This window comes from Diaphorina citri, unplaced genomic scaffold (assembly GCF_000475195.1).
Source record: "Diaphorina citri unplaced genomic scaffold, Diaci psyllid genome assembly version 1.1 scaffold2539, whole genome shotgun sequence".
Lineage (NCBI taxonomy): Eukaryota > Metazoa > Arthropoda > Insecta > Hemiptera > Psyllidae > Diaphorina > Diaphorina citri.
The window spans coordinates 17,680-34,331 of record NW_007379959.1 but is presented as its reverse complement, the minus strand read 5'-3'; the positions used below and the strand labels follow the sequence as shown (position 1 = coordinate 34,331).

Below are 16,652 nucleotides of genomic sequence, written 5' to 3'. Positions count from 1 at the left end.
TCCTCGCTTTCCTCACTCTTCTTACCACCATCCGACAGCTCATCAAAGGTCACCTCATTCGGATCCAAACCCGCCGCTGTCAACGCTTCTTCCAGTCTAGCAGTCAACTCAGCCTTAGATCCACTTGAAGGAAGCCCGCGAGTCTTTAACTCAGCGATCAACTCCTTACATGTCAGTTCATTCAACTTCTTCATAACCATTTTGAATAAATGTAGCACACAAGTCTAAAAATAGAAAAATAATCTCGAGACCGGGTCAACACAAACACGTAAAAACAAGAAGTAGGTACCTACGTAAACTCGGAAACAAAACAGAAAGAAATATTTCAATGTAGTGATGGGCCGAGTGAATGATTTTACTCGAGTGGACTCGAGTTTGACTTCACTCGAGTGCACTCGATTATTATTTTGTTCCACTCGAGTGGAAAAACTATTCATTGGGTTCTCTGACCCGAGTTCACTCGCGCACTCGCCACATATTATTGCAGCATACAGTTTCTATTCGAGTACAAATCTATTCGTCAGAAAAACTATTCGTTTGAACGAGTTGAATGATTCACTACCCCCCTCTCCCCTCTTGCCTCTTACTAGATGATGATGCAAGAAAGAGAACTGAAGAGGGGGAGGGGTATAGTGGTATACCCGTATACCGAGAGTTTCCGAACGAAAACCCGAATATCAGCGACTCGCTCGCCTACTCGACTCTCGAGTGAGAAATCGGCACGGTGTAATTTCCAGAATAAATATTCAACTCGATTAATTTCCACTCGAGTTACAACTCGAATTGGAAAATAATCGAGTAGAAAATAATCGAGTTGAAAAATCTCACTCGAGTCCCATCACTAAAGCAGAAGTGAGATTAGAGGAAAGAGGAGTGCAATGAGGGTAAAGAAAGGTAGGTGGCACGCCGCCAATGCAGTGAAGCAAAAGTAATATTAGAGAAAGAGGAGTGCAATGAGGGGAAAGAAAGGTAGGTACTACGTGAAGTAGGAGGACACAAATTATGAAGTGAATAAAAGGCGGGGTACAAAATTGATTTCTAATCTTTTTTGGGGTGGGATAGAGTTTTGTTTATTTTTTGTGGCACTTGATTTATTTTGCGAGGAACGACTTGGCGGGGTCTTTTTTATGCCACGAAGTGGCATTTTTTGGGGGGATCTCATAACTTTTTGCAGAAACTTAGCATAATAATATGACGTATGAGCGTAGCGCAACAAAGTACAAAGACAATAGGCATAGTAACATCATTTGGTAAGGTTTGGTGAGTTTGGGTTATTTCTCAGTGAAAAACACCATGGTAATATATTTGGGTAAGTTTTAGTAAGTTCGGGTCGTTTCCGAGTGAGAAAATACCATAATAACATCATTATGTAAGTTTTAGTAAGTTCGGGTCATTCCCCAGTTAAAAATGCCATAGTAACATCATTGGGTAAGTAAGTTCCGACCATTTCCGAGTGAAAATGCCGTAATATCATCATTGGGTAAGTTTTGGTAAGTTCCGAACATTTCCGAGTGAAAAATACCATAATAACATCATTGGGTAAGTTTTGGTAAGTTCCGAACATTTCCGAGTGAAAAATACCATAATAACATCATTGGGTAAGTTTTGGTAAGTTCCGAACATTTCCGAGTGAAAAATACCATAATAACATCATTGGGTAAGTTTTGGTAAGTTCCGAACATTTCCGAGTGAAAAATACCATAATAACATCATTGGGTAAGTTTTGGTAAGTTCCGAACATTTCCGAGTGAAAAATACCATAATAACATCATTGGGTAAGTTTTGGTAAGTTCCGAACATTTCCGAGTGAAAAATACCATAATAACATCATTGGGTAAGCTTTGGTAAGTTCCGATCATTTCCGAGTGAAAAATTAAATAATAACATCATTGGGTAAGTTTTGGTAAGTTCCGAACATTTCCGAGTGAAAAATACCATAATAACATCATTGGGTAAGCTTTGGTAAGTTCCGATCATTTCCGAGTGAAAAATTAAATAATAACATCATTGGGTAAGTTTTGGTAAGTTCCGAACATTTCCGAGTGAAAAATACCATAATAACATCATTGGGTAAGCTTTGGTAAGTTCCGATCATTTCCGAGTGAAAAATTAAATAATAACATCATTGGGTAAGTTTTGGTAAGTTCCGAACATTTCCGAGTGAAAAATACCATAATAACATCATTGGGTAAGCTTTGGTAAGTTCCGATCATTTCCGAGTGAAAAATTAAATAATAACATCATTGGGTAAGTTTTGGTAAGTTCCGAACATTTCCGAGTGAAAAATACCATAATAACATCATTGGGTAAGCTTTGGTAAGTTCCGATCATTTCCGAGTGAAAAATTAAATAATAACATCATTGGGTAAGTTTTGGTAAGTTCCGAACATTTCCGAGTGAAAAATACCATAATAACATCATTGGGTAAGCTTTGGTAAGTTCCGATCATTTCCGAGTGAAAAATTAAATAATAACATCATTGGGTAAGTTTTGGTAAGTTCCGAACATTTCCGAGTGAAAAATACCATAATAACATCATTGGGTAAGCTTTGGTAAGTTCCGATCATTTCCGAGTGAAAAATTAAATAATAACATCATTGGGTAAGTTTTGGTAAGTTCCGAACATTTCCGAGTGAAAAATACCATAATAACATCATTGGGTAAGCTTTGGTAAGTTCCGATCATTTCCGAGTGAAAAATTAAATAATAACATCATTGGGTAAGTTTTGGTAAGTTCCGAACATTTCCGAGTGAAAAATACCATAATAACATCATTGGGTAAGCTTTGGTAAGTTCCGATCATTTCCGAGTGAAAAATTAAATAATAACATCATTGGGTAAGTTTTGGTAAGTTCCGAACATTTCCGAGTGAAAAATACCATAATAACATCATTGGGTAAGCTTTGGTAAGTTCCGATCATTTCCGAGTGAAAAATTAAATAATAACATCATTGGGTAAGTTTTGGTAAGTTCCGAACATTTCCGAGTGAAAAATACCATAATAACATCATTGGGTAAGCTTTGGTAAGTTCCGATCATTTCCGAGTGAAAAATTAAATAATAACATCATTGGGTAAGTTTTGGTAAGTTCCGAACATTTCCGAGTGAAAAATACCATAATAACATCATTGGGTAAGCTTTGGTAAGTTCCGATCATTTCCGAGTGAAAAATTAAATAATAACATCATTGGGTAAGTTTTGGTAAGTTCCGAACATTTCCGAGTGAAAAATACCATAATAACATCATTGGGTAAGCTTTGGTAAGTTCCGATCATTTCCGAGTGAAAAATTAAATAATAACATCATTGGGTAAGTTTTGGTAAGTTCCGAACATTTCCGAGTGAAAAATACCATAATAACATCATTGGGTAAGCTTTGGTAAGTTCCGATCATTTCCGAGTGAAAAATTAAATAATAACATCATTGGGTAAGTTTTGGTAAGTTCCGAACATTTCCGAGTGAAAAATACCATAATAACATCATTGGGTAAGCTTTGGTAAGTTCCGATCATTTCCGAGTGAAAAATTAAATAATAACATCATTGGGTAAGTTTTGGTAAGTTCCGAACATTTCCGAGTGAAAAATACCATAATAACATCATTGGGTAAGCTTTGGTAAGTTCCGATCATTTCCGAGTGAAAAATTAAATAATAACATCATTGGGTAAGTTTTGGTAAGTTCCGAACATTTCCGAGTGAAAAATACCATAATAACATCATTGGGTAAGCTTTGGTAAGTTCCGATCATTTCCGAGTGAAAAATTAAATAATAACATCATTGGGTAAGTTTTGGTAAGTTCCGAACATTTCCGAGTGAAAAATACCATAATAACATCATTGGGTAAGCTTTGGTAAGTTCCGATCATTTCCGAGTGAAAAATTAAATAATAACATCATTGGGTAAGTTTTGGTAAGTTCCGAACATTTCCGAGTGAAAAATACCATAATAACATCATTGGGTAAGCTTTGGTAAGTTCCGATACCGCCGTAGGCGGTCGATTTTGGACTTAGAAAATTTTTCAAAGAAAAAGTTCAATTTGTGGACACTTTTTAATGATCCCTCATTACACGGGGAGTATTTTAAGATGGGAAATTTTTGGTCGAAAATTTACCGCCGTAGGCGGTCGATTTTGGACTTAGAAATTTTTTCAAAAAAAAAGTTCAATTTTTGGACACTTTTTAATGATCCCTCATTATACATGAGGAGTATTTTAAGATAGGAAATTTTCGACCAAAAATCGGCCGCCGTAGGCGGCTCAGGCTCGGGACTTAGAAAAATTTTCATTTTTTTTTTCAAATACGTATTCCGCAAATGTAATAGAAAGTCGTGTGATGTTCACACCAGATTTTTATCTTTTACATTCACATTGTTATTACAAAATACATCATTGTTAACATCAACACCAGTATGTAAAATATTGTCTCAGTTCACATTGGTACTTATATCTGTATCTACAGGTACAAAATTATCTGAAATTACATTAGTATTTAAATCAGATAAATCAGATTCTACAGGTAAAATATTATCCGATATAGGTATTAGTACTTACATTTACAGGTACATCATTATTAACAATATTGTAAATTCTTTTGATCAAACCCATTTGTTCAGAAGTCTGAACGCCAGGTATTGGTATAGAATAGAATATACCTTGTTTATCCTGACAGAATGAGACTGAAAAGTCCCTTTACTCCCGCAGTCTAAACAAGGTCTTATTTATTTTCATAGGTAGGGTTTACAAATATGCAAATACGAGTATAAATATAAACCTTGTTTAAATAAAAAAAAGGTGTACAAATTATTTGTTGATGGATTAATTAAGAGAGGAATAGGGGTGTCATCCACATGCACAACAGTTACACTCACATTCATACTTGCATCCCGTGTTCGCCCCGGGGATTCCAACCTGCGGTCAAAACTACCTGATTATGGTCAAATCTCAAGGGTTGACATCCAACCTGCGGTCAAGCATTTTTGGGTACTCAAGCTCAGTATTTTCTTCTGTTTATCACATATAAACTTCCAATTATTCTTTTCCAAGACAGTAGGTACGTCTTCTAGAAGTTACTCCACAGATTTAGGCAATTTTAGATGCATTTTCATTCTTGAAAAATTAATGCTTTTCCTAATCAGGCTAATATCATTGCTATCAATTCTCTGACATGAACCATTAGACAATTCCATATGAATCAACTTACTAGGCCTCTGTGAGATGTCTTCTGCTGCTTTCCGTTTCAATGTGTTGCTTAACCTTTTCCTCTCTAGAATTTTGTGCGGTAGCGGATCATGGTTGTAAGTAATATTTTCCTCGACAGCTTCACCACTTGATGAATATTTAACAAACGCACTGCAAGTTTTCGTTGTACACACCCATTTATCATTATCGTGGGTTCAATCCCAGCCGAGGTATGGAATTTTATCCTCAATATAATTTGAGAAATTTACCATAATAATAGTAGTAGCCTACTGCTGGAGTAAAGGGACTTTTCAGTCCTATGCGAGCAGTATAAATAAGCACTATATAGGTAGGTAGATAGGTACCTACATAGGCAGGTACCTACATATGTAGGTACCTACATAGGTCTGTTAGGGGCTAGGTTTAATATTGTTACGTATACGTGGGCGTGATCGGGTTCGTAAAAGATTAGGGCTAGTAAAAACACTCGCGAATTCGTTTATTTAAATCTAGAGTACAACAAGTTTATTTATTTCACAAAAGAGTACACAGTCACTAGGTATAATCGCTATTACAAAGTACAATCTCTTATCACAAAGTTCGATCGCTTATCTATCACGGTTAACACTAACTTTCACTTAGGTACTTTAATGTCACTTATCGCGGTACTAACACCTTAGATTTCGCACTGGAAAACTCACTGACTATCACTACTAATCGCTTACTATATCGCTTACTAGATCGCTTACTAACACGGGTTTATCGCTCGCACAAATCCAACAACAAGACTAACTTATCGCTTTCTAATCGCACAAACAGACTAACGCGGACTTATCGCACAAACCTATCGCTTACACAAAGACTAACTGACAGGTGGGTACCTACTCTCAATTTATAGCTCCCCGAGAGGGTGAGGAAGCACCTGGAATGTGCTAGAGAATTTCTCCTAAATTCCAGACCAATCCTACGTCATTATTCTACGTCATTAATCCATTTCTAGAACGGACTATAAATATCGACAATACTGTGATTATACCTGTCTATCTATTGTACCTATACTACCTATACTCTAACTCTCATTCTGGAACCCACCCGCTCTATCCTAGTACAGTGGTTATCAACCCGTGGGCCGAGAAGTACCTTTCTACATAGCATCTGGTACACATAAACATGGAAGTTGGAGACCGCCTTTCCTAACTAGACTTCAAGTTTCACGATTGCTAATAGTTCTGTTTGAATTCTACCAAGGTTGCGCTACCAGTATCATTTTTGATTTTACTTCTCGAGGCTTCACGTTCTAGTCATTCATGATACATACTACATACATAGCTAGATACTCTCTCTAGTCGCGTTCTGTAACAATATGTATGTGCTTTTAACACCACTGTCTTTTGACATTGTATAAGCACTGCAGAATCTTCGTGTCTTGTGTTGTGTGTATGATTTGAGCGTTGTAATGTTTATTTTTTTTATTTATTTATTTATTTGATACATCAAACGGGTTCTTGCCCTTTACTATGTTACAATAATTCCCTTTCTAGACCTAGCAACCAAAAAAAAAAAAAAAAAAAAAAAAAAAACTCAACAATACACGTACTTGCACAACCAACCCGTCAACTAAAGTGAACTAATCAGTTGAGCATGCTGATGCATCGCCAAGGAATGAAGGAATTATAGGCGGTTGGAAAAAAAGATCTTAATTTGTTGAGAAGTTGTAAAGAATAAGTCAAGGTGTTCCCTGAGCATATTAGCAGAACGTTGAAATCTAATTAGAGGGGAGTTTTGCAAATAATTTGCTCGTACATGAGGAGGTCTAAAGGGAAGAGATACCCGTGCAGAGTATTGAGTAACATTTATGTTGATTGCCTCTAAAAAGTCTAGAAGGTCAGGAGTGTCCAATCCTGAGTGTTAAGTATTCTCTTATTACGCCTAGTAACTTTTCTGCGTATAGGCATCCTGCTTGATTTTGACCCCTTATCTGATCATTTTCTTGCTATCTTCACATCATCATTTTTTACCCGTATTGTAGCTAACTTCACCTTTTGTAATTATTATTATTATTATTTTTTTTTTGTTGTTGTTGTTGTTGAAGAATTGAAAAACTTTGTGAATAAAACTTTAGCCCTTGCTTTTTTTCCAATTAATACAGTCCATTTTCTTAGCTTTTTCCTTCTCTTTTTTAGTCTATAAAACCCCACATTGGTCCTTCGAGCCTCGATAGTATAGACTTTTCTGTTCCCTCGAACAGAAACCTTCAGTGTTCCCGCAATCTTGTTGGTTCACTTTTCCACGAATGATTAGGCTGTCATACATGCCACACACACTACGGACATGAATGTTCTCTGGGCAACTTGACGGTTGAACTTGCCCACTCTCCACAGGGTTGACTGTGTCTGTCTCTGGCTTGCATTTCTGCTCCACGTCGCTGTACCGCTCTACTGGTGACTGGGACTGGGACGGATTGTCTATCTTCTCTCGGGTCTCGCTTCTGGTTGTTGGCCGCGAAAGGAACGTCTCGAAGCGGCGACGCTTTCGACAATCGCTCTGGATGTGACCTCTGGCGCCGCAGGTCCAACACTTCAATGAGTACGCAGGGTAGTTCCTCTTCTTACAATCTCTCCGGCTATGGCCTCTGGTGTTATAATGCCAACAATGATTTTCATCCTTCTCGTTCCGCCGGTCTGATGTAGAGTGGTGGGCCGCCTCGTCGGAACTGACTCAACTTGGAGAGCATACGCCAAGGCCTCAGCTGGGGTCTTCTTTCCGGCCAAACGAAGAGCTTGCTGTAACTCGCGATCGGCAATGGCATCGATAAAAGCCGCAGTGGCGATGTGATTAAGGATCTCGGGGTGCCCAGTGCCATAAGAGAGGTGGGCCAATCTGTCGATGTCGGCCTGAAGTTGTTGTAAAGTCTCGCCACTCTTCTGCACACGGTTTTGAAGCTGAATCCGGTATACGTCCTGCATGTGGTCGTCCCCAAAACGGCGCTCGATAACACTAACCAGCTCGTCATAGGATAAATTACTGTCCTTGGGGAGAGTTTGAATCAGGTCCGCAGCAGGTCCACGTAGCGATAGCATGAGGGCAGTAACCTTCTCTTTCGCACTGTACAAGTTACATTCACAGGCCGCCTCAAATTGTCTCTTGAAAATACACCACGCCATCTGTCCGTCGAACACAGGAAGTTTCATTCTGGCTGGGTTAGCGCGCTCGGGTATAACAGTCGATAAAGATGAGGAGGGATGCTGCACAACTTGACCAATAACTTGTCTAGTAATATTATTACTCATTTCGGCCAACTTGTCCTCGAAATTCCGGACACGATCGTCCACACTCTCCACCTTGTCCTCCATCCCCTTAAAACGATCTTCCAGCACATGCATATCCCCCTTGACCTTGTCCACTTCAACCTGAAACATGCTTATCTGAGCCTGAACGCTACTCTGTAACTCAAGGACACGGTTATTAGTCTCCCTTATTTCAGTAGTAAAAGTCTCCTTCATCTCATTGGTTTGTTTATTGACAGTTTCTATATTCTGCTTGCTGGTACTATCTATTCGTTCATTGACAGATTGAATCGTTTGCATGTTGAGTGTCTTCATGGACTCGGCTAAAGAAGAGATCATAGCTGCTAAATTTTCATTACCTGTCTTTTCCTCGCTTTCCTCACTCTTCTTACCACCATCCGACAGCTCATCAAAGGTCACCTCATTCGGATCCAAACCTGCCGCTGTCAACGCCTCTTCCAGTCTAGCAGTCAACTCAGCCTTAGGTCCACTTGAAGAAAGCCCGCGAGTCTTTAACTCAGCGATCAACTCCTTACATGTCAGTTCATTCAACTTCTTCATAACCATTTTGAATAAATGTAGCACACAAGTCTAAAAATAGAAAAATAATCTCGAGACCGGGTCAACACAAACACGTAAAAACAAGAAGCACGTATACTCGGAAACAAAACAGAAAAAGGAATATTTCAATGCACAAAATAAAAACGACAAACAGTCTACCAGTTTAACACACAAAACAAAAACGACTTCCCCAGGAGATAATTTACTCTCTCGATAAAAACAACGATAGTTACGAAGGGGAGCACTGTTTGTGCGATCATTATACATGGGGAGTATTTTAAGATAGGAAATTTTTGGTCGAAAATTGACCGCCGTAGGCGGTCGATTTTGGACTTAGAAAATTTCAAAAAAAAAAAAAAAAACAAAAAAAAACAATTTTTTTTCATACTTTATATGATTCCTTATCACACGGGGAGTATTTTAAGATAGGAAATTTTTGGTCGAAAATTGACCGCCGTAGGCGGTCGATTTTGGACTTAGAAAATTTTTCAAAGAAAAAGTTCAATTTGTGGACACTTTTTAATGATCCCTCATTACACGGGGAGTATTTTAAGATGGGAAATTTTTGGTCGAAAATTTACCGCCGTAGGCGGTCGATTTTGGACTTAGAAATTTTTTCAAAAAAAAAGTTCAATTTTTGGACACTTTTTAATGATCCCTCATTATACATGGGGAGTATTTTAAGATAGGAAATTTTTGGTCGAAAATTGACCGCCGTAGGCGGTCGATTTTGGACTTAGAAAATTTTTCAAAGAAAAAGTTCAATTTGTGGACACTTTTTAATGATCCCTCATTACACGGGGAGTATTTTAAGATGGGAAATTTTTGGTCGAAAATTTACCGCCGTAGGCGGTCGATTTTGGACTTAGAAATTTTTTCAAAAAAAAAGTTCAATTTTTGGACACTTTTTAATGATCCCTCATTATACATGAGGAGTATTTTAAGATAGGAAATTTTCGACCAAAAATCGGCCGCCGTAGGCGGCTCAGGCTCGGGACTTAGAAAAATTTTCATTTTTTGTAAATGTTAGAAATATCGGTATCATCATGATGAGAACAGGCAGGGTCACCAATTGCATCCACTTGCTTTTACATTCACATTGTTATTACAAAATACATCATTGTTAACATCAACACCAGTATGTAAAATATTGTCTCAGTTCACATTGGTACTTATATCTGTATCTACAGGTACAAAATTATCTGAAATTACATTAGTATTTAAATCAGATAAATCAGATTCTACAGGTAAAATATTATCCGATATAGGTATTAGTACTTACATTTACAGGTACATCATTATTAACAATATTGTAAATTCTTTTGATCAAACCCATTTGTTCAGAAGTCTGAACGCCAGGTATTGGTATAGAATAGAATATACCTTGTTTATCCTGACAGAATGAGACTGAAAAGTCCCTTTACTCCCGCAGTCTAAACAAGGTCTTATTTATTTTCATAGGTAGGGTTTACAAATATGCAAATACGAGTATAAATATAAACCTTGTTTAAATAAAAAAAAGGTGTACAAATTATTTGTTGATGGATTAATTAAGAGAGGAATAGGGGTGTCATCCACATGCACAACAGTTACACTCACATAAGGTGTACAAATTATTTGTTGATGGATTAATTAAGAGAGGAATAGGGGTGTCATCCACATGCACAACAGTTACACTCACATTCATACTTGCATCCCGTGTTCGCCCCGGGGATTCCAACCTGCGGTCAAAACTACCTGATTATGGTCAAATCTCAAGGGTTGACATCCAACCTGCGGTCAAGCCCTTGACCACTACACCACCGAAGCAGGTAGGTTTTTCACCATAACTCTCCAACGGTTTGTCCGCTTTTAATGAGAAACTCACAAAAGGCAAATTTATTTAATCATCGAAGTTTTTATTTTTTATTAGATTGGGCCTATGTAAAGGTGGTCGTTTTTCCAAGTGAGTTACACAGTTTTTAGCTCGATTCTCGCTATTCTTTTTTTTAGTAAGTTTCCATTTATACCTATTTGATCGACAAAAAACTCAGAACATACATTTTTCATATAAATGGTATACCCACCCGTATAAGCAGAGCTTGTGCCACGGATGGGGAGTATGCTCCTGTTCTGATGTGTCGTTTTGGCAACCGAAATTTTGGGCAGTTCGTCAATATATTGCCCTGATTGTTTCTCTTCAGAGTTCTACTTACCCACTAGAACTGCTCAGAGCACATCGGTTATTATTATCCAGACTCTCCTGGGAGCTAGAGACGATCAAGGCCGGGTTCACACTGGGCATGGTGCGGCGGGACACTGGGCGTGTGGTGCCCGTGAGTTCGTTGATCTGCTGCATGGCGTGAAAGTCGAGCGTGTACTCGCGGCCCAGTGTGGAGAGGGACACCTCGTCTTCGCCTGCCTGGTGGGCCGACTGAAATGAGAACGGGGGCCGGGTTATAGGACAAACAAGGGTTAGTAAAAAAGGGAAAAAAGTTTAACTTTAAATCTCTCTGCTCAATTCTTCAAATCCCTCAGTTTCAACATTAAATCCCTCAGTTTTAACGTCAGACTCCCCAACTCAAATGATTAAATTGATCATTTCAAATCCCTTGCTTTTAACTTTAAATCCCTCGCCCCAATACCTTAAATCCCACACCTCAATACTTTGAATCCCTCAACCCAATACCTTAAATCCCTCACTTCTACTTTTAAATCCCACACTTCAAAACTTTAAATCCCTCACCTCAATAAGTCTCGAGTCCACATGACTGTACGAGTGCCACACATTCCGGTCGTCCTTCCACTGCCAAGTGACCACCTGATGGTCCTGGGTGGGCACCCCCGACCCCATCGGGCCACCCACGACCCCACCCGCGCCCCTCTCCAACATCAGTAGGGCGTCGACGGCAAATAGGCCGTCTGTGGGGAGACGCGGCATGAGTTCTCCAATGAGACAGGTGATTTCATACAGCTCTTGTGGGGATCGCGAGATGAGCTCGATCTAGAAATAGAATAGAATAGAATATTGAATAGAATAATATAGGATAGAACAATAGAATAGAACAGAATAAGTAGAGAGCGGGACAGAATAGAATAGAATATACGTAGTATAGACCTATAGACTAGCACAACTAAGATCTGGTTGGTCTCCTATGCTTAATCATTATATGCATAGACTTGATCCCAACATCCAAGACAAGTGCAACCAATGCAACACAGGACCTCACGATGTACATCATCTGTTCCATTGCCCAGCTCACCCAACTACATTGACAGTACGAGACCTTTGGGATAAACCAAAAGATGTTGCCTTATTCCTGGACTTGGATCTCAGAGAAGAACATACCGTAGAAATTTGATGACTCGCTGCCTGCTGCTACAACAACAACAACAAAAAAGTTTTGGCCCAGACCACAGCAATCTAATTGGTCGATTTTAAATTTCAGATCAAAATTTAGTAAATCAGAAACCATAAGAGGGTGAAGCACCAAATTAAAAAAAAAAAAAAAAAAAGAATTCCATCACATTGAATTATTGCGTTAGTCTTCAATCAACTAGGGAGGTAACACATTTTATTGCAAGTTGGGGGTGGGGATAAGATAATATAATGTGAAAGTGCCGATGCCGATGTTAAAATGATCATAGAGGAAGTAGAGAAGTTAAAGGAAAACACGAGAGAAGTAAAAGAACAGAATAGAGAAAAGAAAGACAACGAAGAAAACATACATGACACAAAGCTTTTAGTCTGAAGGGAGGATCAACTTTCTGAAGAAACAAAATATTGTAAGATTGTCATTTGTAAAGGGTGTTGATCTAACAAAATTCAATTCTTTGAACTTTTTTCCCCCTCTTAGTCGTTTCTTGTTGACTTTTTATTTAGATCTTGTACATAGCGAAGACATCTATTTATTAATTTTATTATTTATATTTTGTATAAATGAAATACTTCATGTGGTTGATGAGTTGATATTTGAGAATAGTACGGACATTAGTTCCCTGTTAAATGAAACTGTTACATCGAAATTTTAAATAATTAAACTGTAATAGGTAATAGACACTTAAGTGGGAGCTAATTATAACCACTAGGCGAAATCCCAGAGTCAAATCGTCTCAATACACTCACTGGATGGAATCTAGATGGAAGCACACGGATTTTAGGTATGTGCTGGAGCAGTGTTAACGATGAATTAGCCTTTGATGTTAATATTGAAGAAAGTACATGCACCAAACGCAATGTACTGTCTAATTTGGCTAAAATATGGGACCCCCTGGGTCTTATTAGTCCCATCACTGTATTTTGCAAGATCTTATTGCAATTACTATGGACTCTGAATTTAGACTGGGACAGCCTAGCCCCTCCAGATATTACTGCTCAATGGACTCAGCTCATTCAAGAATTGAAATTACTATCTGAAATAAAAGTTGTTCGTCACATCTCAGTTGTTGAAAACTCCAAGTTATCACTAATCGGATTTGCTGATGCCTCTGAAAAGGCTTGTGCCGCAGTGATTTACACCAGAGTCGAATTACCGAATGGTCAAATTGTTGTCAATCTACTTTGTTCAAAATCAAAGTTGGCACCAATAAAGAAGATCTCACTTCCTAGACTTGAGTTGAATGCTAACCTCATGCTGGCACGCCTCATGTCATTAGTACATATTGAATATTCCCAGAAATATTCTGTTGATGAAATCGTTTGTCTTTCTGATTCGACTATTGCCTTGCATTGGATTGCCGCTTCACCACATAAATGGCAGACCTACGTGGCCAATAGAGTAACCAAGATCCAAGAACTGACTACCCATAACTCTTGGTATCATGTTGCCTCTGAAAACAATAGTGCTGATGACCTATCTAGAGGGCTTCTACCCTCAAAATTGATAAATAACTCCTCTTGGTTTAATGGAGCATCTTTCCTTCAGGAAAATAGATCAACATGGCCCATAACCACTGTCTGTGAGCCAGTGTCTCCCCTACCAGAAATGAAAAAGGTAGTCTTGGTAACAGTATCATCTCAGAAAGAGAATATCATACTAGAGTTGACCAAAAAATATTCATCCTGGATCAAAATTCTCCGTATCTTGGTATTTGTTTATCGTTTCTTGAAAAAACTTCCCGTCCATGATCAAATTTCCATTGAAGATTTAGACTTTGTTGAGAAAAGGTTGTTATTAGCAGTCCAATCCAAACATTATTCTGAAAAGGATGTACTGAAAAGGTTTGCAAATCTGTCACCTTTTAAGGATGAGTATGGCCTCATTCGTGTTGGAGGTAGATTGAAAAATTCTAGTTTACCCTTTGCTAGCAAACACCCCATACTCCTACCAAAGGATGAACATGTTGTAAAACTATTGGTCAGATATTTGCATACAAAGAACTATCATACTGGACCTACATTATTATTATCTATTGTCAAACAGAACTACTGGATTGTGGCAGCTCGCCCCTTGGTGAGGAAAATAGTTCAAGAATGCAATTTCTGTTTCAAGTATCAACCCCGTACTGACTATCCTATAATGGCTGATCTACCCAAGTATCGTGTCGAAGAATGTAAACCGTTCACTAATACAGGAGTTGACTATGCTGGACCGTTCACAATAACACTATCAAAGCACCGTGGTAACAAAACTTCAAAGGCATACTTGTGCTTATTCATATGTTTAGCCACCAAGGCTCTCCATCTAGAGCTGGCTGTGGATCTTACCAAAGAAGCCTTCATGAATGCTTTCAAGAGATTTTTATCAAGAAGAGGGCCAATTTCAGTACTTTATTCGGATAATGGCACAAATTTTATTGGAGCCAAAAACCAGCTCAATGAACTATACAATCTTATGGAGTCACATGACTTCAAGGCCTACTTTGGACAAGGATTGGTTGATTACAAAATAAACTGGAAAATGATACCACCAAGCGCTCCTCACATGGGAGGAATATGGGAAAGAGCTGTACGTACGGTGAAAACCCATCTCATTAAAATTGTTGGTGAACAGATCCTTACATTTGAAGAATTGTCTACCGTGATCATAGAATGTGAATGTCTGATTAATTCATCCCCATTGTGTGTTCTGAGTTCCAACCCTAATGAATTGGAAGCCCTCTCACCCGCTCATTTCCTGAAGTTGACAAATCTGCAATATTTTCCCGCTGAAGATGTAAGTAACGTACCAGTCAACCGATTGACCCGTTTCAAGCTATTGGATAAAATAGTGCAACACTTTTGGAAACGATGGCGTGTAGAATATTTGCACACACTTCAAGAAAGATCAAAATGGGATTCTTCCATTCCTAATATTACCATGGGAACTGTTGTACTGATCAAGGATGAAAATGCCCCACCCCTCCATTGGCCTTTGGGCATTGTAACAAAGTTGTACCCTAATCCTTCTGATGGAGTTGTACGTGTTGTAGATGTTAAAACTAAATCAGGCACCCTTAAGCGTCCTATTGTTAAAATTTGTCGTTTACCTAATGGGATTCTTCCATTCCTAATATTACCATGGGAACTGTTGTACTGATCAAGGATGAAAATGCCCCACCCCTCCATTGGCCTTTGGGAATTGTAACAAAGTTATACCCTAATCCTTCTGATGGAGTTGTACGTGTTGTAGATGTTAAAACTAAATCAGGCACTCTTAAGCGTCCCATTGTTAAAATTTGTTGTTTACCTACGCAGTAATTTTTGTCTGCATTATCTGGATGAAAATGCCCCACCCCTCCATTGGCCTTTGGGAATTGTAACAAAGTTATACCCTAATCCTTCTGATGGAGTTGTACGTGTTGTAAATGTTAAAACTAAATCAGGCACCCTTAAGCGTCCCATTGTTAAAATTTGTCGTTTACCCACACAGTAATATTTGTCTGTATTATCCTATCTTGTTTAGCCTGACAAATCAGCAACATTTGTAATAATCATTAATTGAGCTAGTATTTCAATTGAAATAATTATTTTGCTATACAACTTACAGAAGTCATACCATTTTTTTTATTTGTTATTGATTTTTTTCCCAATCTTATTAAACCTGGTTGTAATTGGTATTAAAAAAAAAAAAATAAATAAAAAAAAATATGTATACAAAAACTCTAGGTTGGTTAATTTGGGTTGAAAAGAAGAAATTAAAATCACTTTTTTTTGATAAGTATCTTACTTAAAATTATTATCTTATATCCATACTTGTAAATTTAATCCAATCTTATCTTTATATATGTAACTAAGTCTATTGTATTTCCCATTTCTTAATTTTTCCTCAGACATGATTATATAGCTAATCCCTTATTCTATTTAGTAAGCTAAAGTATCTACTTTTGCTCTGTACAGTTGTTGTAGAAATTGGTACCCCCTTTTGTAAATTTAATCCAATCTTATCTTTATATATGTAACTAAGTCTATTGTATTTCCCATTTCTTAATTTTTCCTCAGACATGATTATAGGGCTAATCCCTTATTCTATTTAGTAAGCTAAAGTATCTACTTTTGCTCTGTACAGTTGTTGTAGAAATTGGTACTCCTTTTTTGTAATTTAGATTTCTTTAAAAATTAACCCTTTAATGGACATTTATTTTTTAACCCTGAGCTGCATATTATGGAAACTTGAATTCATGTAACAATATGTTATCTTTTTTCTTTTGCTTTTGTCATTATTATCGAA

At 37.8% G+C, this 16,652-nt stretch overlaps 2 protein-coding genes and 1 long non-coding RNA gene across 4 annotated transcripts; 1 reads left to right on the top strand and 2 right to left on the bottom strand.

The window, feature by feature from the left end:
- Positions 1-11,165: 11,165 nt before the first annotated feature.
- On the bottom strand, positions 11,166-12,254 carry LOC103519107 (E3 ubiquitin-protein ligase TRIP12-like). The gene is made up of 3 exons (XM_008484188.2): positions 12,234-12,254; positions 11,750-12,007; positions 11,166-11,437 (listed from the first exon to the last, which is right to left on the bottom strand). Exons 1-3 carry the CDS (start codon positions 12,252-12,254, stop codon positions 11,216-11,218), a joined length of 501 nt encoding a protein of 166 aa, XP_008482410.1. The 3' UTR covers positions 11,166-11,215.
- Positions 12,255-13,103: 849 nt separating this feature from the next.
- Positions 13,104-16,112, top strand: LOC103519106. 2 transcript variants are annotated; one of them, XM_026830714.1, is made up of 3 exons: positions 13,104-15,326; positions 15,527-15,700; positions 15,876-16,112. In XM_026830714.1, exons 1-2 carry the CDS (start codon positions 13,167-13,169, stop codon positions 15,680-15,682), a joined length of 2,316 nt encoding a protein of 771 aa, XP_026686515.1. In that variant the 5' UTR covers positions 13,104-13,166; the 3' UTR covers positions 15,683-15,700; positions 15,876-16,112. The 2 variants fall into 2 exon arrangements, with proteins under 2 accessions (XP_026686515.1, XP_026686514.1); XM_026830713.1 differs by lacking the exon at positions 15,527-15,700 and having other exon boundaries at positions 13,104-15,333; positions 15,709-16,112.
- Positions 15,271-15,909, bottom strand: LOC113471506. Its single transcript, XR_003394180.1, has 2 exons — positions 15,847-15,909; positions 15,271-15,471 (listed from the first exon to the last, which is right to left on the bottom strand). It is a non-coding gene; the product is annotated as an uncharacterized LOC113471506 (long non-coding RNA).
- Positions 16,113-16,652: the final 540 nt, after the last annotated feature.